The sequence below is a fragment of the Chiloscyllium punctatum genome, chromosome 44 (genome assembly GCF_047496795.1).
Source record: "Chiloscyllium punctatum isolate Juve2018m chromosome 44, sChiPun1.3, whole genome shotgun sequence".
Taxonomy (NCBI): Eukaryota; Metazoa; Chordata; class Chondrichthyes; order Orectolobiformes; family Hemiscylliidae; genus Chiloscyllium; species Chiloscyllium punctatum.
Genome location: NC_092782.1, coordinates 50,645,829 through 50,669,538, shown reverse-complemented (window position 1 = coordinate 50,669,538; position 23,710 = coordinate 50,645,829). Strand labels below are relative to the sequence as shown.

At 44.4% G+C, this 23,710-nt stretch overlaps 1 protein-coding gene across 8 annotated transcripts in view; it reads right to left on the bottom strand.

Moving 5' to 3' along the window:
• Positions 1-23,710, bottom strand: part of plxna4 (plexin A4) — a 632,909-nt gene that overhangs the window by 150,561 nt on the left and 458,638 nt on the right. For all 8 annotated transcript variants that reach the window (XM_072562914.1, XM_072562916.1, XM_072562917.1 and 5 more), the window contains exons 10-12: positions 8,615-8,815; positions 2,497-2,593; positions 1,696-1,886 (exon numbers count right to left, since the gene is read on the bottom strand). In XM_072562914.1, coding sequence (XP_072419015.1) covers positions 1,696-1,886; positions 2,497-2,593; positions 8,615-8,815 — 489 coding nt within the window. The remainder of the gene's footprint in view (positions 1-1,695; positions 1,887-2,496; positions 2,594-8,614; positions 8,816-23,710) is intronic.

Below are 23,710 nucleotides of genomic sequence, written 5' to 3'. Positions count from 1 at the left end.
GGTTTGAATACACGTCCCTAGCCCACTATCCTAGTCCCAGGATGGACGGTATTACCAACATGCCACCATTCCCCTCTGAGTAACTGAACTACACATTGACATCCAAAGTAAAAAGTCAAGGCATAAAGCTTAAAAAGAGCAGAATAGAAAGAAATACAGGAAACAGTGATAATGTGACACAAAGCTTCAGTTTTAAAGATTGTTTACAGGAGGGAAAGGCTGGAGGACTCTGAACTAGTAGGAAACGACAGGGACACAGGACTCGGGAATTCCTGCATTGAAGACAGATTATTTGGGCTGGCTCTCATATGGATTCTGACATCTTACAGTGTCCTTTCTGCTCCTCAAGAGATTGATCCAGGCTAATCAACAATTACTTGCATTCATAAAGCACCTTTACTACAGTAAAATACCTCAACGTACCTCATAGGAGCACAACTGAGCAAATTTTGACACCAAGTCACAGAAAAAATATTAGGGCATGGGACCAAAAGCTTGATCAAAGAGTTAGATTTTAAGCAGCATCTTCAAGGGAGTTATGATGTGGAAGAGCCGGTGTTGGATTGGGGTGGACAAAGTTAAAAATCACACAACATCAGGTTATAGTCCAACAGGTTTATTTGGAGGCACTAGCTTTTGGGGCACTGCTCCTTCATCAGGTGGGTGTGCAGCAGAATGTCGTATGACTCTGCTCTACAACCATACAGTCAAAGAGTCATAGAGATGTACAGCATGGAAACAGACCCTTCAGTCCAACTTGTCCATGCTAACCAGATATCCCAACCTAATCAAGTCCCACCTGCCAGCATCTGGCCTATATCCCTCCAAACCCTTCCTTTTCGTATACCCATCCAGATGACTTTTGAATGTTTTAATTGTACCAGCCTCCAGCACTTTCTCTGGCAACTCATTCCATACTCATACCACCCTCTGCATGAAAAAGATGCCTCCTTAGGTCTCTTTTATATCTTTCCCCTCTCACCCTAAAGCTATGCCCTCTAGTTCTGGACTCAGGGAAAAGACTTTGTCGATTTATCCTATCCATGCCCCTCATGGTTTTATAAACCTCGAGAGCAGCGCTTCGAAAGCTAGTGCCTCCAAATAAATTTATTGGACTATAACCTGGTGTTATGTGATTTTTAACTTCAAGGGAGTGGGTATGAAGAGTGATGGGAGGGGAGGTTTACTGACGAAGGCCAAGAACAAAAACCTTGACCATCAATGACAGAGTGATTGCAATCGGGATTGTGCAAGAGGCTGCGATTGGAGGAGTATGGATATCTCAGGGGGTGGAGATTACAAAAATAGGAAGGAGGCCATTGGGAGGAATTTAAAAGCAAGGATGACACTTTGTAGACAGATTTTGGTGCCACATCAGGAACCCACGCATGTCAATGGGCACAAGGGCAATTGGTCAATGGGACATGATAACCATTTGGACTCAAGTAGCAGAGGTTTTGGTTAGTGCCATGGGATTTTATTTTTACATTTAATGGAGCCCACAGGTAGGACTTAACCAGTGACAATCTTATCCCAAACTACAAGCTTTCCTTAGGGGGTTCACATAGGTACTGAATTCTTCCAATACTCTCTATTTACTCACTAAACAGCAGCATTGTATTTGATGAACCCTACTGCTCCCTGGCTTGTCACACCCTACTGGACAAACCCGTCGCCCACCTCACACTGGGTTACCTCAGTAATGCGGGGGTTGGTACATTTCCTGTTTGTTCCTGATGGCTCCAACCATTGCTCGTCTGAGGCAGGGCAATCCTGCCTGAGGGTGCACCGTCCATCTCCCCTGCACCAGCCACATTCGAAATCAGGATCTGCCTTCAGGCAGAGGCCACAGCTCTCCCGCATCACACCGCACTTGTACAGGTGAACTACCAGAGGAGCAGATGAGAATACAGATCATATGTATTGCTATAATTGAACACCCACACCGACGCAATGACCAATTACATGAGACACAGTAAAAATGTCTCATGTGAAAGTCATACAACACTTCTCATGAACCCACACCACCTCCCCCCCCCCCCCACCCATTCCTTCTGGATCAGGATCAGTACCTTCCCACACCTGGTCTCCTCACCCCTCTAGGACTAAAGTCTCTGGGGAATTAAAGATTAATCTGTTGCAGGAAACATCTGGGAAGACAGCGAATGCAGCATTAGAAAAACAATCATACATTTTCTTTGCACGTATTCATTTTATAGTTTGAGACATTTGAGAGGTGGATAGGGCTGTGCAAAGTGCACGTAATAATACCACCATGGAGTGTGCCCGATCAGAGTCGATTATCCTAGTCCTGATATGGTAAGTCCACTCCAGTAGGGAGTGGGTACCGTGCAACATCAGACACACTTACTTTGCAAGAAGGATGAACCAAGCTGAGCTGTGTTGAGATGGCCATCTCCCCATCACACCCTGCCCCCATGGTTATATTATCTGCACCTCTGCTTGGCACAACTAGGGACAGTGCTATGAGCTTACCTTGGTTGTGTGCCGGGTTATCAATGCTGAAGTCTCCATTCCAGACCACAGAGAGATCCACGGGCAGGTTGTTGATTGTCGTCCCCTCATATGAGTACTGAAACAAGAAAGCCAGCAACTTGTCAAAATGTATCGTCAACCGTTCACCATTGAGGTGGCTCAAAACACCATCTTTGCTCTGTGCCATAAAGTGAATTCGATGCACGGGAACAGGAGAGACAACAAAACCATGGACAGAGTGCAGAGAGAACTTACTGGGATTGTATAGGGGCTCAATTATACAGCAAAGACTTAAGAGAGATTGGAGTCAAAGAGTGTGGCACTGGAAAAGCACAGCCAGTTAGGCAGCATCCAAGGAGCAGAAGAATCAACATTTTGAGCATAAGCCCCTCATCAGGAATGAGGCTGGGAGCCTCAGGGGTGGTGAGATAAATGGGAGGGGGTGGGGCTGGGGGGAAGGTAGCTGAGAGTGCGATAGGTGGATGAAGTTAGGTCTGAAGGTGATAGATTGGAGAGGAAGATAGAGCGGAAGAAGTGGGAAGGAAGATGGACAGGTAGGACAGTTCAAGAGGGTGGTGCTGAGTTGGAAGGTTGAATTCCAGATAAGGTGGGGGGAGGGGAAATTAGGAAACTGGTGAAATCCACATTGATCCCGTATGGCTGGGAGAGTCCCGAGGTGGAAGATGAGGCGTTCTCCCTCCATGCATCGGGTAGTAAAGGTTTGGCAGTGGAGGAGGCCCAGGACCTGCATGTCCTTGGCAGAGTGGGAGGGGGAGTTAAAGTCTTGGAGTTGATCTCCACAGAGCACAGACAACTAAAAGGAGATGTAATAGAGGCGTTCGCACTTTGAGGCACTTTGCTATGGTATTGTAGAATTGTAGAACAATAGAAAGACCATTAAGGTTTGTGCCATCTCCTCTGAAGATTGGTCCAGTTAATCCCATTTGCCCAGTACAGATGGAGAAACTGATTCTTCATTTAAGTCATTCAGTAAAGTGAGGAATCTGATTTCAAATGATTTGTCAGAGGAGAGCTATGGGGAACTTCTTTTAATGCAGTCAGTCAGTACATTCGGGAAAGCACTACCGAAAGGGGTAATGCAATTAGCTTCAGAGTTTAGATTCAAACAGGGAAAAGGAAGCACTGGCAGTGCTATGGGGAAACAGCTGGGGAATGAAGCTTATTGACATCAGAGAGTTGGCACAAACATAAAGGCTCTATGACCTCCTTCTGTGCTGGAGCAATTTGGGAATTTCAGGTGTTTCTCAGGTGCCGCTGAGGTAATGCATTGAGTCTCCGGCTGGACTGTGGGACCAAGTGTGTGTAACACTCAAGATGGAACATGGGAAAGGATGGCAAGGGCTGGTCAACCAGTTATTGCACCAGCGGATATGGGACATTGTTAATCTCTCAATCCACAGGACTATTCTGATCCCATCGTGGGCTGTGAACAGGAAGCTTAAACTATAGACTGTAAACTCAGCTACTACTTTTGCCCCAGAATCGTGTATAGTGACTCTACGCTATATGGCTTTCACTCACAAACATTAAGGCGCATGGACCAACCTCAGCATTGATATGCCTCCTCTTCAGACTACTCTGTCAAAGTAATTGACTTTACTACAATAAAACAAAGGACTGCGGATGCTAGATCTGAAAAACAGAGATTGCTGGAGAACCTCAGTTGGTCTGGCAGCGCCTGAGAAGAGAAAGCAGAGCTACGTCTCAACAGCAGTGACCCCTCTTCAGAACTCTCAAAACGTGACCTTTGTTTTCTATGCACAGATGCCGCACAGTTTCTCCAGCAGGTTCTGTTTTTTTTATTTAATTGATGTTACTGGCTCTTTCTGCAACATCTCACTGTGGCTCAATGGTTAGCACTGCTGCCCCATAGCACCAGGGTCCGAGGTTCAATTCCAGCCTTGGGCAACTGTCTGTGTGGAGTTAGCATATTTGCCCTGTGTCTGTGTGGGTTTCCTCCCACAGTCCAAAGGTGTGCAGGTCATGTGAATGGCCCACACTGTTAGGTGCATTAGTCAGTGGGAAGTGGGTTACTCTTCGGAGGGTCGGGTTGGGCTGAAGGGCCTGTTTCCACGTTGTAGGGAATTGAATCTAATCTAATCTCAGTTTTAAAATTCTTATCCTCAAGTCAAGTTCTTCCAAGGCCTTTTGCCCCACATATTCCTCTCTCTCCTCTCCACCTCTATAACCTCCTCCAACCACACAATGCTCCATATGAACTTGAGTTCCTCCATTTCCAGTCTCTTGTATTTCCTCCACACTTCCACTCGAGCTTTGCCTTCAATTGCTAAGGCCCTAGGTTCTGAAGCTTTTTTTGTAATTCTCCCCCACCATCTACCTGTCCCTTCTCTATCTAATCCTCCCCCAGCAGATACTTTGCCCACCTCTATCTAATCCAAGTTGCTGTTGATACGTCCCACGAGGGACGTATTTTGTACCCCATATACAAAACACCAGCTAAGTACACAATAATTGGTGTAGAAACTTGAATTATAATGCTAGCACTAAATACCCAGGGTGTCCTCACCTCACATGTTCGAACCATAGCATTTTACTGTTGCACAGGCTGCCATGACAGTTTCGGCCTAATTCCCCAATTCCAGCCTGCAGCCTGCCCACACATGAAGTTTCCCACCAAGCTGCTGCTTTCTGTCACAGCTAAACTAATAACAACAGAAAGGTTTAACAAGAATGATGTAAATACCTGATAAGCAAAAGAAAAAGAAGTCTGTGTCTTCAACTTTCTATTCTGTTTGAGAAGTGATGGACAGAATCCTGACACAGCTTTCAACTGTGAACAGTTCCTCTCTGAATCAATGGAGATCAATGTGTTTGCGAGCATTACGACTGACATGAATGCAGTGCTGAAGAACTGCTCCAGGCAAACACAGCCAACCCTCTCGAGTCTCTCACAGTGGAGGCTTAAAAGAGATTAAGGGTTCTCTGAATGACTGGAACTGCTAGCGCTGCACCAACAAAACTGACAACAAAACAAGGCTATAATTGATCGCTGGACATTATGATAAGACAGCACCCTTAATGACTTCAGAGGAGAGTAACACAAAAAAACGGCTGGGTAAATAACTGATTGGGAATGATTGGTGGTTACAGAGGTAGGTGAAGACAGAGATAAGAATACTCTTTGGGATATTAGCATCCACATGCCAAGAGGTTTAATGAAGACGCTGTGGAGACTAACAAAGCAAACCGGAATGGCACGAATGGGAATCTGAAATCTTCCAATATTTCCTTTGGAATTTGAAAATTCAACATTCACTAGTGAGATAGACCACATGATTTGTGGGAGCATGAGAGTGGTTGTCTTTTTTCTTCCATGCTTTCTCATTTCCTCATTGACCACGAGAAAGGGATTGCTGCAGAATTTAACTGTCATCCCTTCCACGTCACTCCCTTCTTCTGTTGCTACTCCCTTCGTATTTCAAAGTGAGACTGGCCAGCTTCCCTACCTCAGCTCTCCAGAACCTACCAATCGTACAGATTGTCTTTGCTCGTTTTCTCCTCGCACTAGGCACACAACTCAGCTATGGTCCCCATGTCCCTGAAAATCAGAATTAAAATCCACAGGCCCACTTTCAAATTCTCAGAGGTCTCAGCCTCTACAAGTGGCCAGTGAATGACTTAATAGCTGACACTGTTTGTAATGTATTGAAAATTACATTGTGAATTTTGTCCACATGGGGCTACCGTACATGTCCCAACAGATGGAGTCTAATGAGAAGAGATAACAAAGAACACTGTTGAACAGTTTACAGAGATCAATTTGTAAACGTGTCTGGCTTAAATGACAACTGCTTCTGTTCCAAGGCACTCTCAATATTCTAAAGAGGAATTTCTTCTGTGAAAAGTCGATGCTGATCTGTTCCACATGGTCTAAAAGCTACCCTATCACTGACACACCCTGTCAAAATTCACACAAAACTATTCTGCTCACTCTGATCAGCTGTTAGGTCAGCCCAGATTGGAGCATGCAAGCCAGAGAATCAGAAGACTATGGATTCCAACACATTGCACACGGCCTAGACTGCTGGTCCAGGGAAATTATTACAGATCCTCTTCTCAACTGAGGTCCCTTTTGGTGGCTCAGAAGGGCGGAGAAAGTTCTGAAAATAACTCCACAGAGGTTGGTATCCCGTCAGCATGTCCCCCTTTATTGACACGGGGAGAGGCCTTGACATTGATCCAGCTAGCTCAGAGCCAGCTCTCTGAGTGAACAGAACCTCTATCAAATCTGTCAGCCAGAGCTCCCTGTTTGGACCAGGTTAACAGCCCCAATCAGGGAATTCATATTCTAAGGGGTTCACCTGACTGATCTCATTACAATCACTCCACGTTCTATGTCACTATTCACTATTAAATACAATATAATTGTATTTATTCATCTCATTGCCATTTATGACAATGTTCCTAAATCAAAAGACAAAAATGAGGACTGCAGATGTCAGAACTCAGTGTCGAGAGGGTGGTGCTGGAAAAGCACAGCAGGTCACGCAGCATCCGAGGAGCAGGAAAATCGACGTTTCGGGCTAAAGCTCTTCATCAGGATTTCCTTTGAAGGGCATTTACCTGAAACGTCGATTTTCCTGCTCCTCGGATGCTGCCTGACCTGCTGCACTTTTCCAGCACCACACACTCGACAAAGCTCCGAGAGCATCATTGTTGCTAAATATTGCCTCCACGTGAGCCATCATTGAATTGCAAGAAACAAATTAACTGCAGGAAGCATTTTTATGAAGTGTTCACTGTGGCGCTATATAAATACAAGTATCTCGATTTCTGTTTAACCAACTGGCTTCCCTCTGTCAGAGATGGTGCACCTTTAAGAATTACCTCCAGAGATATGTGTTTGTAAAGTGATACAGTGCTGTTGTACAAAGCAGCATCTGTGTTGTGCCTGAATGGATCTATTGTGCATTTAAATCAGGTTGTATTAGGTGCACTGTATGTCAGAGGCAGCTGGAATTGCCATCATTAGCAGGCCGCTCTGAAATTAAAAACAAAAAGGGCTTTGTTACACTTGATATTTGAGCCCTTTGAATATTCGAAAGAAAACAAAGGGGCTCTGAAACAATACTTGGTCCTTTCATTTTCAGAATACCTCTTAGTTTGAAACAGAAAAGAATCTGGGTTAGACGATTTGTGCACAATTATTTTACATCAGATTTCACAGTAACCTCAAACTCTTTATTAAAACAGGAGTTTGTTCAAATGTGTTACTCGAACGTATTTTTCTAATTGATTCACAGAATATTAGTGCCACAGTCTGGGCCAGCATTTATTTCTCACCCTAAATTACCCTGGAGATGGGGATGATGGTAGTGGGTTGCCTTCTTGAAGTGCTGTAGTCCTTGCAATATAGGAAAACCCAAAGAGCTGGAAGGAAAGGGGTTTCAGGATTTTGATTCAGTGACAGTAAAGGAACTGTGTTATAGTTCCAAGTCAGAATGGGGTTTGACTTGGAGGGGATCTTGCAAGTGGGGGTGTTGTGCTGCTTTGTCTTTCTAGATGGTAGAGGTGGTGGGTTTGGTAAGCGTTGCTGAATGAGCCTCAGTGAGTTATTGCATGTTCTGGCCGGTACACCATGCTGCCACTGGTTGTTAGTGGCAGAGGCGATGAATCGTGAGACCGTTAGAAATGTTGCCAATCAAGTGTGCTGCTTTGACCTGGATCGTGTCGAGGTTCTTAACTGCTGTTGGAGTTGCACTCAACAAGGCAAGTATAGGAACTTACATTGCTTTATAAACGGTGGAGAAAAGGAAGAATGTATTATTCATCTGCCAGGACACGGTGCTCATCTGGAACCTGTCCTTTTTAGGGGGATGAAGACCATGGCACATTCTTAAGTGAATTTAAGGCAAATTGCTGATGGTAAGGGAAGTTTGCAGATATATTTTGTCCACTTGAGAAGGGCCTTGGTTCAACATCTCATCAAATTTGCTCAATCCCAGACTGGGAGACTGTGAGCGGAGGCCTACATTTTGGAGGTGTATTGTCTGGAGTCAGCCTCGGATCTGTTGACTCGGAAGGCAAGCTGGCTGCTACTAGGCTTCAACTGGAATGACCACAAAGCACTACTTACTGACGTGTTCTGACACTGGACACTGGAGCTGTTGAACCGCAGGGCTGGAACTCGCTGCTCCACCCCGTGGATGTTCAGGATGCATTCGTAACCTCGCTGGCCCGATTGTGGCTGTGGAAGATTTTTCGACTTCAGAGTAATGGGCTTCACCACTCCGACAGGAACCAGGACCTTCTCAGCAGCCAGCAGCTGTGGACAGTCCTGGAAAGGAAAAGCGAGTGAAAGTTCAAGATGACACGATTGATATCTTTATATTCACAATAAATATTAAGTCAGGGCTCAGGCCCAAAATACAACTGTTGAGCAAAACAGAAAATATAGTCAGTCAGGGAGTAGACAACTCTTCATTTTCCTTTGGCAGTGGGGAGTAGGTTAGTGATGGAGACGGAGTTTCTAGAGCAGAATGAAAGACAATTCACATCCTTTTGAATACAGTCCTTTTTCCTCATTTCAGCTCTTAACAATCAACCCCTTGATCCTAAGCGTGTACTTCCCCATGTTTTTACTGACCATTGAGAACTATTCATTTACATCTATCAAGTCACTTCAGCATCAGATTTCAATGAAGTCGCCTCCCATCCTTCTAAATGTAGACTCAATTTACTCAGCCTTTCATTATCGGACACCTCCCGCATTTTAGGGAGCAATTTAGTGAACCTATGCTGCACCACCTCCAATGTAACTATATCCTTCCCTGGAGGACTGGGAACAACAAAGGAGAGGAATCTGTTACTGGTTAAACAACACCACGATTTCAAAATTCTCCTGCTAGTTATGGAACCATTGGATCATAGAGTCATACAGCACGGAAACAGACCCTTCCGTCCAACCAGTCCATGCCGAACATAATCCCAAACTAAACTAGTCCCACCTGTCTGCTCCTGGCCCATATCACTCCAAGACTTCCCTATTGATGTATCTGTCCAAAGTATTTTAAATATTGTAATTGTACCCACATCCATCACTTCCTCAGGAAGTTGAATCCACATGCAAAGCACCCTCTGCGTAAAAAGATTGCCTATGTCTTTTTTGAAATCTCTCTCCTCTCATCTTAAAATATGCCCCCTTGGCTTGAAATCCCCCATCCCAGCGAAAAGCCAACTACCTCTAACTCTATCCGTCCCTCTCATTATTTTATAGATTTCTGTCAGACCGCCTCTCAATCTCCTACGCTCCAGTGAAAAAAGTCCCAGCCTATCCAGCTTTTCTTTCTAACCCAAAATCTCCATACCCGACAACATACTGGTAAATCTCTTCTGAACCCTCTCCAGCTTGAAAATATCCTTCCTATATCTGGGCGGCCAGAACTGGTCATAGTTCTCCAGACGAGGCCTCACCAATGTCCTGTACAACCTCAACATGACTTCCCAACTCCTATACTCAAAGGACTGAGCAATGAAGGCAAGCACGCCTTTTTAACCACCCTGTCTATTTCTCAAATTACTCCGTGATCTCGCTCCTCCCCACCTTTGTAACTTTTTCCAGTCCCTCCAACCCTCTGAGATCTCCGAGCTCTGCAAATTCTGGTTGCTTGAGCATCCTAGAATTTAATTGCTCCGCAATTAGTGACTGTGCCTTCAGCTGTCAAGGCCTTAAACTCTTCACCTTCATGAACTCACTTCCCTCTTTTATGGCACTCCCTTAAAATCTGTCTGGTTGACCAAACGTTTGATCGTCCACTCTGCATATCTCGTCGCATGACTCAGTGTTAAAGTCTGTCTGGAAACATTCTTTGGAAGCCCATAAGGATGCTTCATTATGTTGGGGAAGCTATATAAATACAAAGTATTGTTGTTTGCATTGCAAACTGTTTATTTAGATCTAACATGCAGTAAGTTATATTTCACTGCTAATGCTTTGGCATAGGAATGGCAGCTTTTACAATAAAATGTTCCAATGTTCACCTCTGTAGAAGACATTGCTTCTGCTAAATTGTGGCTCTGTAATGACACCCTCCAACCAGAGGTGGCATTAACAGTTGTAGTGGAAACTGTGCTCTACAGCGCTGTCAGTGGTGGGAGGTATACACCCATGGAGTGGATGGGGTGGTGTAGAAACAACAAGGGTTAAAACAGGGGAGGTGAGAAAGAAAGATAAATAAATCTTAACTTCTCACTTCTAAAACAACATCTGATTAAAACCAACAGTTGGCTAGCAGGGCCGTTGCCACAGTGAAGAAACGTTTTCTAGTTCACTCATGACTTTAGATTCTAGTCACTGAACAAAGTGGCTATTCCAGCCTTACTCATATTCCTAATTTTACTGGGGAGCTATGCAATGTTTGGACGGTCCAACATAACATCTCCATAGCGAAAACGAATTTAAGAAAGGATATGGCTAAATCCGTGCAACTCAACATGTCTCTGATGACTGACTGCTGACAAGGCAAGTCCAGGCCACTGACCCCATTGTAGCTAACGGGAACACACGGTAACATATGACAAAATCAAAACAAAAGAGCAGCTGTGATATGAAAGAACACTTCTTGAAAATCTAATGCTTGAATGCATTTTGTCTCGTGGCTACTTCAAATGAATTATACTGAAAAATAAGTGTCATGATAAGACATGACTTGCAGTTCATTAACTTGACTAAATTCTTCACTTTCCCAAAGATGGGGCCTACTTTGCATATGAAAAGCCTCAGAACAGAGAGAAAAGACCATCACAGATAGGTCTGAAGAGCCCGAATGAGGGACTGACAACTATACACAACGTTAGGTTTTATCAGCTTCACATGCCTGTCTTTTTAAGTAATTGAAATTTAATGAGACTTTATTTCTTCCAGTAGGTTCACATAGCAATCCGGTAAGACGGATGAAAAAGAAAATCTGCGAAGACCATTTTTATCTCTCATATGTTTTATATATAGATCAAGGTTTTTTCGAAGGTCAGGTTGGTTAACACACATTGCTATGACTGAACATATCTGTAAATCCATTAGATTCTTCTCATCTTTTTTTCTAATTCCCTTTCATTAAAATTTGTTTCATTTTCTTCCCTCCTGAATGTACAAGGACAAAGGCAGCCAGGGAAATGTTGTGGCAATAAAACACTTTACAAGATAAAGGGAGTTATTTTATTATTATTCTGCAGCCACCACCTCGGTCCTGAAGGAGATAATTTGCTCCAGCGAAGCTGGAATTGAAAGGGGACTGGGTGGTAAAGGTGATTAGTACACCAGTCTTTCACCCCAGGATTAGGATTGTAATCTACATTGAAGAGGTTGCCTCCATTGGCTGTGTAAGAAATGGCATTGGGAAACCTGAAGCCCAGTTTAGCTCTTCATCTGAAACTCTTGCCTATCTCTCAACTGATCAATGCTGCATGGTTCCAGAATGTGACCTTTTATTCTCAGATATCCAGCATTTAATATGGAAGGTTCTGTGGCTACACTCTTGCCTCTGAATCAGAAATCTTTAGATTCAAAACTCCACACAGCCTCCAAGAAGGAAGACGATTCCATTGGTTGATATCTCCTGCTTAACAATAAGTAGGGCCGGTTTGTTCAGATGGCCACAGTATGGCTCTAAGTAACACCAACTGCGCAAGTTTATTGAGTTCATTGGGCTATCCTCTTCTCCTGCCCCACAGTGAAAACATGGTAACATTGAGCCATAATTAGCAATGCTCGGGTATGATGGTGATACATGAAGGAAGAGAGAGTTAGCTAAATAAAAAATGGAACTCCACATTTGATTGTCTCATCTGAGCAGTCTCTATGATCTGAATTCCTTCAATCTCCATTTTTTGTGGTTCCTGTTCACAGTTCAAGCTTTTCCTTTGATCTCCACCCTTGGTCGGATGGTCATCCCAAAATATAGAATCACAGAATTGTCAGGCATAGAAAGATCCCATTCAGCTCATTGTGTCTGCTCTGGCACTTCAAAAGAGCATCATCTACTTGGTGCTAATCTCCTGCTTTACCCCCATAACCTTGACCATCATTTCTATTGAAATAATCATCCTTTGAATGCCTCAAGTGGACCTACTGGAACCTCACTTCATGGGGTACATCACATTCTCTAACCACTCGCTGTGTTTAAAACAAAATGCTTTTTCTCACATCATCCCTGCTTCTTTTGCACATCACTTTAAATCCAGGCCCTCTCACTCTTGTTTTTTTTTAACGTGCAGGAACAGTTTCTCCCTATCTAATTTGCCCAGCCCACTCATGATTATGAAAACCTCTATCACATCATCTCTCAGCTTCCTTCTCTCCAAAGAGAACAGTCCCAACCTTGTCAATCTATCCTCATAATTGAAATTTCTTTTCCTTGGAACCATCTTTGTAAATTGCTTGTGGACTCTCTCCAACATGCTCACATTCTGCCTACAATGTGGCACCCACAACTGTACACAATACTCCAGCTGAGGCCTAACAGGTGTCTAATGCAAGTTCAATATCACCTCTATGCAATTAGAGTCATAGAGTCAAAGATGTACAGCATGGAAACAGACCCTTCGGTCCAACCCGTCCATGCCAACCAGATATCCCAACCCAATCTAGTCCCACCTGCCAGCACCTGGCCCATATCCCTCCAAAGCCTTCCTATTCATATACCCATCCAAATGCCCCTTAAATGTTGCAATTGTACCAGCCTCCACCACATCCTCTGGCAGTTCTTTCCATACACATACCACCCTCTGCGTGAAAAAGTTGCCCCTTAGGTCTCTTTTAAATCTTAATTATACACTTCCATCCCCATTAATAAAGGTGAGAACACAGTATAGTTTAGTAACTGCTCTCTCCACCTGACCTGCCACCATTAGTGATCTGTGCACATATACACCCAGCTCCTGTAGCTCCCTGTACCCCCCACCTCCATTTTATATTGTCCTTCAATATTCCTCTGACCAAAATGCATCACCCACATTTGTCTGCCTTGAACCCCATCTGTCACGGCACCTATCTGGCCACTCCTCTCATAGACCCATGTCCTTTTTGAGTTTTATACTGCTGTCCTCACAGTTTACAATTTATCCAAGTTTCGTGTCATCTGAAAGACGTATATACATATTAAAAAAAAGGTAAAAGTTGCTCTTGCAAAGTGAGCAACATGGGTAAGATTATATTGGTTGTGCAGCTCTAGTTAAACTGAGATGTGGTGACAAAAGGCCTTCATGTAGAATTTAGGCCCTAGTAGTTATGGAGGTTAGGTTGGGAACTCCAGTGAAGGAATGATGACATTATCAGGTCAAAGACAGTGCACAACTCTGAGGTGCATTTTATATTTTAAATGGTATTTCACCAATAATCCATACCAACTCAGGCTATCTTCCTATCCTATGCAGTCAAATGCCCTTGAGATGAAGCCTTATTTCTACTTTGCTGACAACAGTTTCACATCGACTGGCACTCTAAAGTGAATGATCAATAATCACACCCCAAAGTTCTCCCTTCCGTTCCGCTGCTAATGGATGGCCTTTTATCACACACATACATCTGCAGCTCTCTGTTCCAGTATGAGTCAATGTACATTCATCTATATTAGGGAAACATCTGTTCAGACCACGGCAATGGGAACTCTGCGTGAGTGGCTTAAAGGGATGGTACCTTCACGGCAAAGTATGTTGACCAAGTTTTTATTTTCTAATATTTTAAGATGGTTTATCACAGTATTGATAACCAGTGGTGACAGAGGAAGCCCTCTCCCCACACCATCTCTGTAGCTTCCTGCAGCCCTATGACTTTCCCAGATTTCTGTGCTCTACCTAAACCAGCCTCTTGTGCCACCCAATTTGGATCATACGACGTTGGCGGTTATATCTTCAGCTGCATAGACTCTGAGCAATGGCACTCTTCACCTTAACATCTCTGCCTTTCTCCCCTCCATTAATATCCTACTCAAAACCAAACTGTTTGAACATGTTTGTCCTCATACCTCCCTATACAAGCTTGATATAAAATGTTGATCCTGAGACATTTCATGAGTTAAAGATACATCAACACAGTTGGAGTCATTGATTGACAATGTTGAGTTGATGTGGGTGTAGCAGGTTGATTTCCTCATTCCTGCCTTCCCTCAGTGCCTACCTTTCATTGGCTGCTTGATGCTTTGAGTCATCAGAAGAGCAATACGGTTGCAAGGCTTTATTTTCTCTGCATCTCTAAAAGGAGCAGCAATCACTGGTTAGGGATAATAATGATATGCCTTTTAAATTCATGATCCACCTAAGGTACGAGAAGTCAAAAGATGGATAAATGCACCAATATTGCCACGATGAAGAATGACTCCTGGACCTGACAGTGTATAATACCAGCAAATGGCAGATATTGGCCTAGTGTTATTATCGATGCACTGTTAATCCAGACACCCAAGTATTCCTCTGAGGACCCAGATTCAAATCCCACCATGGCAGATGGTGGAGTTTGAATTCAACAAAATTCTGGAATTAGAGGTCTTATAATGACTGTGAGTCTATTGTCGATTGCCAGGAAAAAAAACCCAACTAGTTCACTAATGCCTTTCGGGAAGGAAACTGCCATCTTTCCCTATTCTGGCCTACATGTGACTCCAGACCCACAGTGATGTGGTTGACTCCTAACGCCCTCTGAGCAATTAGGGATGAACAATAAACGCTAGCTTGGCTGTGATGCCCTCAACCCATGAATGAATAAAAACAAATAAATGCCCTGAATAGGAAAGGCTGAGTCCCTCCGTATTAGAAGGTGAACATGTGAGAAAAAGCGAGATCATCAGGCTCCAGCTCCCAAATCACCGATGAACATTGTTGATGAGGAGGGAATATTTGACGGAAGAAAATGCTATGGACAACTTCACAGGGAATTACCTCTGAGAATGTTCTCTCTGATAACACGCAGCAATCATATAGGGTCAAACAGCCTGTACTTGCCTTTTCTGGTCTTTACGGACAATAAAACCGAATGAGGAAAATCCCTTTACATTTGAGATTCGAAACAAAGTGGGAAAGATGGACAGAGTGGAAGTAATTATTCAACGCCAACGAACAACTTCAACATTGGACTCTGGTGGCAATTCTGCTGTGTTTACCCACTCTCCGACTTCAGTTACCTTATTTGGATCATTAATTTAAAAGGCATATCAATACTATGCCTAAACACTGATTGTCGTCCCTTTAGTGCTCAAGCTTACTGCAATACTCATTCCTTTTTATGGCTAGTGGGTCAGTTACATGTTGATGGATTCCGGAGGGAATTAGACTTACAGATCCTGAGAGGAAAATAAACTGCAGAATAATTGAGCACTGGCTTGTTTTATTGCAGTGTCGACTAAAGCTGATTTCCAAAGAGTTGTTATATTAGATTTAGTGATTATTGGATCTTCACTAAGGCACGTAAATGTCCTTCACTCATCTGCAATCTGAAGTCCTTATAAGGCGCAGGAATGTCTTTGGCCCAGGGTGCTTTTCTGAGGAGGCAGAAGAGGAGCAGAGGTTTTGGATAGATGCATATGTTGTGGGGGGTGGAGAGCAGGTGCAGTGGGGGTGGCGGGGGGGGGGGCGTCTGTTATACTTTTGAGAACAAGAATCACATAGCCCAGAGGAAAGACCAGTACAATTCAGCCAGTGTTACTGGCTTTTGCCCAAGATTGGACGAGAAGTCAGCCTGTTGTTGGGGGTGTATCTTTGCACACTGTCACCATCAGAGAGTAGTGCTGAGTGTTGGAAGAATTGTGCAAACCAATTGACATCCTGCTTTGAGCTGCACGAACACTTCATCTGTGGCTGTCACATTCAGGAGTGCATTTCGAATCTGCGGCTATCCAGCTTGAGCTCTGGAATCAGCCCTATTAGGGAATCTACAACTGCCTTGTGAAAGCACTGTGGGGGAAATGGGGTGTCTAATGAGGACCAGTATAGTGTAATGTCAAGGAATAAGAACAAAGAACAAAGAAAATTACAGCACAGGAACAGGCCCTTCAGCCCTCCAAGCCTGTGCCGATTCAGATCCTCTATCTAAACCTACCGTCTATTTTATAAGAGTCTGTATCCCTCTGCTCTCAGCCCATTCATGTATCTGTCTAGATACATCTTAAATGACGCTATCGTGTCGGCCTCTACCACCTCTGCTGGCAATGCGTTCCACTCTCTGTGTAAAGAACTTTCCACGCATATCTTCCCTAAACGTTTCCCCTCTCACCTTGAACTCATGACCCCAAGTAATTGCATCTCCCACTCTGGGGAAAAAACTTCTTGCTATCCACACTGTCGATACCCCTGATGATTTTGTAGACCTCAACCTTTTGTCTTTCTAATGAAAATAATCCTAATTTACTCAAACTCTGTTCGTAGCTAGTGCCTTCCATACCAGGCAATATCCTAGTGAACCTCCTCTGCCCCCTCTCCAAAGAATCCACATCATTTTGGTAATGTGGTGACCAGAACTGTATGCAGTATTCCAAATGTGGCTGAACCAAAATCTTATACAACTGTAACATGACCTGCCAACTCTTGTACTCAATACCCTGTCCAATGAAGGAAAGCATGCTGTATGCCTTCTTGACCACTCTACTGACCTGCGTTGCCACCTTCAGGAAACAATGGACCTGAACATCCAGATTTCTCGATACATTAATTTCCCCCAGGACTTTTCCATTTACCATATAGTTCGCTCTTGAATTGGATCTTCCAAAATGTATCACCTTGCATTTGCCCGGACTGAACTCCATCTGCCATTTCTCTGCCCAACTCTCCAATCTATCTATATTCCGCTGTATTCTCTGACAGTCCTCTTCACAATTTGCTATTCCACCAAGCTTAGTGTCATCTGTAAACTTGCCAATCAGACCACCTATACATTCCTCCAGATCATTTATGTATATCACAAACAATAGTGGTCCCGGCACAGATCCCTGTGGAACACCACCAATCACAGTTTTCAATTTGAGAAACTTCCTTCCACGAATACTCTGTCTCCTATTGCCCAGCCAGTTCTCTACCAATCTAGCTAGTACACCCTGGACAACATGCACCTTCACTTTCTCCATCAATCTACCATGGCGAACCTTATCAAACGCCTTACTGAAGTCCATAGAACATAGAACAATACAGCACAGAACAGGCCCTTCGGCCCACGATGTTGTGCCGAACATTTGTCTTAGCTTAAGCTCCTATCCCTGTACCTATCCAATTGCCACTTAAAGGTCGTCAATGATTCTGACTCTGCCACTCCCACAGGCAGCGCATTCCATGCCCCCACCACTCTCTGGGTAAAGAACCTACCCCTGACATCCCCCCTAAACCTCCCACCCTTCACCATAAATTTATGTCCCCTTGTAACACTCTGTTGTACCCGGGGAAAAAGTCTCTGACTGTCTACTCTATCTATTCCCCTGATCATTTTATAAACCTCTATCAAGTCACCCCTCATCCTTCACCGTTCCAATGAGAAAAGGCCTAGCACTCTCAACCTATCCTCGTACGACCTATTCTCCATTCCAGGCAACATCCTGGTAAATCTCCTCTGCACCCTCTCATGTCATGTTTATGACATCTATAGCCTCATCCATCAACTTTGTCACATGCTCAAGACATTCTATTAAGTTGGTAGGACATGACCTTCCCTGCACAAAACCATGTTATCTATCACTGATAAGCCCATTTTCTTCCGAATGGGAATAGATCCTATCCCTCAGTATCTTCTTCAGCAGCTTCCTTACCAGTGACATCAGGCACACCGGTCTATAATTACCTGGATTATCCTTGCTACCCTTCTTAAACAAGGGGACATTAGCAACTCTCTAGTCCTCCAGGACCTCACCCGTGTTCAAGGATGCTGCAAAGATATCTGTTAAGGTTCCTGCTATTTCCTCTCTCACATCCCTCAGTGATTTGGGATAGATCCCATCCAGACCTGGGGACTTATCAATCTTAATGTCTTTTAGAACACACAACACTTCCTCCCTCCTTATGCTGACTTGCCCTAGAGTAATCAAAGTCTATCCCAAACCTCAACATCTGTCATGTCCCTCTCCTCAGTGAACACTGATGCAAAGCAGCTTGTCCATTTTCTCTGACTCCACGCATACTTTTCCTCCTTTGTCCTTGAGTGGGCCAACCCTTTCTCTAGCTACTCTCCTGCTTCTTATAGATGGGATTTTCCTTAACCATGTTTCCTAAAGATATCTCAAGACCCCTTTTAGCCCTCTTAATTCCTTGTTTCAGATTGGCCCTACATTTCCAATATTCTTCCAAAGCTTCATCTGTCTTCAGTCACCTCGACCTTATGTATGCTTTCTTTTTCCTCTTAGCTAGTCTCACAGTTTCACCTGTCATCCACAGTTCCCTAATCTTGCCATTTCTATCCCTCATTTTCAATATAACTCTCCTGTGCTCTAATCAACCTCTCTTTAAAAGCCACCCACATATCGAATGTGGATTTACCTTCAAACGGCTGCTCTCAATCCACATTCCCCAGCTTCTGCTGAATTTTGGTATAATTGGCATTCTCCCAATCTCACACTTTTCCTTTAGGACCATTCTCATCTTTGTCCATGAGTATTCTAAAACTTACAGAATCGTGATCACTATTCCCAAAGTAATCCCCTGAAACTTCAACCATCTGGCTGGGCTCATTTCCCAACACCAAGTCCAGTATGGCCCTTCCCGAGTTGGAATATTTACATACTGCTCTAGAAAGCCCTCCTTACAAATTCTACTCCATCTAGACCTTTAACATTAAATGAATCCCAGTCAATGTTTGGAAAATTAAAATTTCCTATCACCACCATCTTGCTGAATCTACATCTTTCCATAATCTGTTTACATTTTTGTACCTCTATCTCACACTCGCTGGCGGGATGCCTGTAGTACAGTCCCAACATTGTTATCACACTCTTCCTATTTCTGAGCTTTGTCCATATTGCCTCATTGCTCAAATTCTCCATAGTGCCCTCCTTCAGCACAGCTGTGATATTCTCTTTGACCAGTAATGTAACTCCTCTGCCCATTTTACCTCCCTCTCTATCCTGCCTGAAGCATCAATATCCTCGGATATTTAGTTGCCAATATTGCCCTTCCCTTAACCAAGTCTCAGTAATAGCAATAACATCATACTCCCAGGTACTAATCCAAGCCCTAAGTTCATCTGCCTTACCTACTACACTTTTTGCATTAAAACAAATGCGCCTCAGATCACCAGGCCCTCTGCATTCATTCTCCACTTCCTGCATACTCTTCCCCTTAGTCACACTGACTTCATTATCTCGTTCCTTACAGGCTATAGTTACTACCTCTTTACTGTCCACTAACCTCCTCACGTTGTTTCCCATCCCCCCTAGTTTAAACCCTTCCCAACAGCGTTAGCAAAAGCACCACCAGGGACATTGGTTCCAGTCCAGCCCAGGGGTAGACTGTCCAATTTGTAATAGTCCCACTTCTCCCAGAACCAGTTCCAATGTTGCAAAAATCTGAACCCCTCCCTCCGGCACCATCTCTCAAGCCATGCATTCATTCTGCCTATACTTTAATTTCTACTCTGACTAGCATGTGGCACTGGTAGCAATCCTGAGATTTCTACCTCTGAGGTCATACTTTTTAACTTGGCTCCTAACTCCCTAAATTCTGCCTGCTGGAACTCATTCCATTTATTACCTATATCATTGGTGTCTACATGGACCACGACAACTGGTTGTTCACTTTCCTCTTTCAGAGTGTTCTGCAACCAATATAAGACATCTCTGACCAGTGCACCTGGGACGAAACAGCATTTGGAAGTCTCATTTTCGACCATAAAACCTCCGACCTACACCCCTTACAATTGAATCCCCTATGACAATAACCCTTGCACTCTTTCTCCTGCACATCTGTACAGCAGAGCCAGCCACCACAGTGCCATGAACTACTGCTGTCTCTCCCTGGCGAGCCATCTCCCCCAACAGTATCCAAAACGGTCTACCTGTTTTGGAGGGAGGTGACCACAGAGGTCACCTACACTGTCTTCCTGCTCTTTCTCTGCCCTTTGCTCACCCATTCCCTTTCTCTCTCAGCAATCCTAAACTGCGGTGTGACCAATTCACTAAACGTGCTCTCCACGATTCCCCTCAGCATCGCAGATGTTCCAAAGTGAGTCCATACACAGCTCCTGATCCATCATGCGGTTTAACAAGAGCTGCAACTGGACACATTTCCTGTCCATGAAGGAGCCAGGATCGTCAGCCATGTCCCTGAGTTCCCACACTGCACAAGAGGAGCATAACACGGGTCTGAGAACTCTTGCCATTTTTAATCTTAAGCTTAATTTAGTCTTAACGTAGGTAAATGGAAAAGGAAAGAAAAGAAAAACTTTTGCCAATCACATGATAAAAAAAGAAAAACTTTACCTTATCAACACACCACAGAGTCCTTTTTTTCAGTTAGAGAAGGAGGGCAGGTGGGAGGCATTACACGTGTAGTGTCTCGAGTTAAACCACTGCCCAAATATATCGGTTCACTCATCTTCCCAGAGCGCAATTCGACTGCTCCCCCTCAGCTCCTTGCTCTCACCACTCCCACCACTGCTCCAAATGAAGGCCGCTGACATTCAAGTGAAGTCCTTTCAAGAGGGAAGATTTACCTTCCCAGCAGCCCCCTGGTCCTCTCTCTCTCACTCACTGCTCCCAAAAATGAAGGCCGCTAACAATGGAGGTAAGTCCTTTTAAGAGGGAAAACTTACCTTCCCAGCAGCCCCTGTGATCGCCTCTCTCTCACCGCTCCCGAAAATAAAGTCACTGATGCTCGAGATACTAAGGTAATAATGGGCCTTAATGGGAGAAACATATCTGAGGGTCATGCTGGTCCACAAGTGGTGATGTAAAGACACTAGATTGCATTACAGTGTGGAAACAGGCCCTTAAGCCCAACAAGTCCACACCAACCTGCCAAAGCACAACCCACCCATACCCCTAACCTTACACTACGGGCAATTTAGTATGGCCAATTCACCTGACCTGCACATCTTTGGACTGTGGGAGGAAACCGGAGCATCTGGAGGAAACCCCACGCAGACACAGGGAGAACATGCAAACTCCACACAGTCAGTCGCCTGAGGCAGGAACTGAACCCAGGTCTCTGGCGCTGTGAGGCAGCAGTGCTAACCACTGTGCCACCGTGCTGACACTACTTTCTTCCTAAATAAGTTCTCATTTATCCTGAGCTGGTCAGAAAAAACGCAGCTGGCTACTATTACATCTGCATCAGAAGTGACATGTCCCATAATATTTCCACTGACTACCAATGTCTAGTTAGCAATGTCCCATCTCTGTCAAACCAGGGGTCAGGAAGAATGGACATCAAACCATGCGATACCCCATGACTATGCACAGAAACAATGTCCTCATTCATCAGGACAACCTTGGTGAGTGAGAATTCCAGATATAAACACATTTGATACCCAACAGTGGAGAGAGTGCACTCAACCCTGGACAATGGACACCTGGCTCAAGGCCCAGAACTTGCAAGTTTAAGTTGGATTTAGGATTTTTAAAACACACCCAAACCTTAGTCCATATGTATTTTGGGGGTTATAAGTCCATTCCTCCTTCTGTTTATTAATACTGGGGTCAGGGGAAGGGAGAATTCTCGTTTGACAATTTCCCTCCTCCCCCCCACTTCACTCCAAAGGTGTTGACTCGCTCACTGCATTGATATATCATCCCAAGGAGGATGATCCTTCCCTCCAATGCCACATCATATGACACATAGAGTCATAGAGATGTACAGCACAGAAACAGACCCTTCGGTCCAACTCGTCCATGCTGACCAGATATCCCAACCTAATCTAGTCCCATGCACCAGCATTTGGTCCATATCCCTTTAAACCCTTCCTATTATATATCCATCCAGGAGTCTTTTAAATGTTGTAATTGTACCAGCCTCCACCACTTCCTCTGGCAGCTCATTCTGTACATGTGCCACACTCTGTGCAAAAATGTTGCCCCTTAGGTCCCTTTTATATCTTTGCCCTCTCACCTTAAGCCTATAGTCTCTAGTTTTGAACTCCCCCACCCCAGGGAAAAGACTTGGGCTATTCACCCTATCCATGCCCCTGATGATTTTGTAAATCTCTGTAAGGTCACCCCTCAGCCTTCTGAAGACAGAAAGGTTCTACAGATTATCTAGGTATTGGTATTCAAGCTAAATCTGAAAGACAGATTTCCACCCGTCCGTTAGGGGTTATTTCATTCCTTAACCCATTGACGCCTCGTTAATTGTGGTCCTAGTCTGTACCTAACTAGCTGATGACAGGGCATTGAACCTGTATATGATGAGGAGGTGCCAGTGTTGGACTGGGGAGGAAGTCAAAAATCACCAGGTTATAGTCCAACAGGTTTATTTGGAAGCACTAGCTTTCAAAGCGCTGCTCCTTCATCACATAACTAGTGGGGCAGGATCATAAGACAGAGAATTTATAGCAAAAGATTACAGTGTCATGCAATTAAAACAATATATTGAACAAGGTCGAGAGTGTAGTGCTGGAAAAGCAAAGCAGGTCAGGCAGCGTCCAAGGAGCAAAAGAATCGATGTTTCAGGCATAAGCTCTTCATCAGGAACTGTTGGGACTTTGGATGGGGTAAGGGGGGGAGGTGTGGGCGCAGGCTTTGCACTTCTTGTGGTGGCATGGGAAGGCGCCAGGAGTGGAGGGTAGTTTGGTGGGGGGTGTGGACCTAACAAGGGAGTCGCAGAGGGAATGGTCTCTGTGGAACGCAGACAGGGATGAGGCAGGAAATATATCCCTGGTGGTGGGGTCTGATTGTAGGTGGCAGAAATGACAGAGGATGATGCGATATATCTGGATGTTGGTGAGGTTGGAGGTGAGGACCAGGGGGATGCTGTCTTTGTTGCAACTGGAGAGGTGGGGTCGAAGGGTTTCATTTGGGGAGTCAAGGCATCAACTTGCAGAATGTGTCAGAGAAAATCTCTGGGACACTCACATGAAACAGCCCCACTGCCCTGAACACTTTAACTTCCCCTCCCACTCCGTCAAGGACATGCAGGCCCTTGGCCTCCTCCACTGCCAAACCCTAACCACCCGACACTTTGAGGAAGATCGCCTTATCTTCCACCTTGGGACTCTCCAGCCACACAGGTTCAAAGTGCATTTCACCAGTTTCCTCATTTCTCCTCCACCCCACTC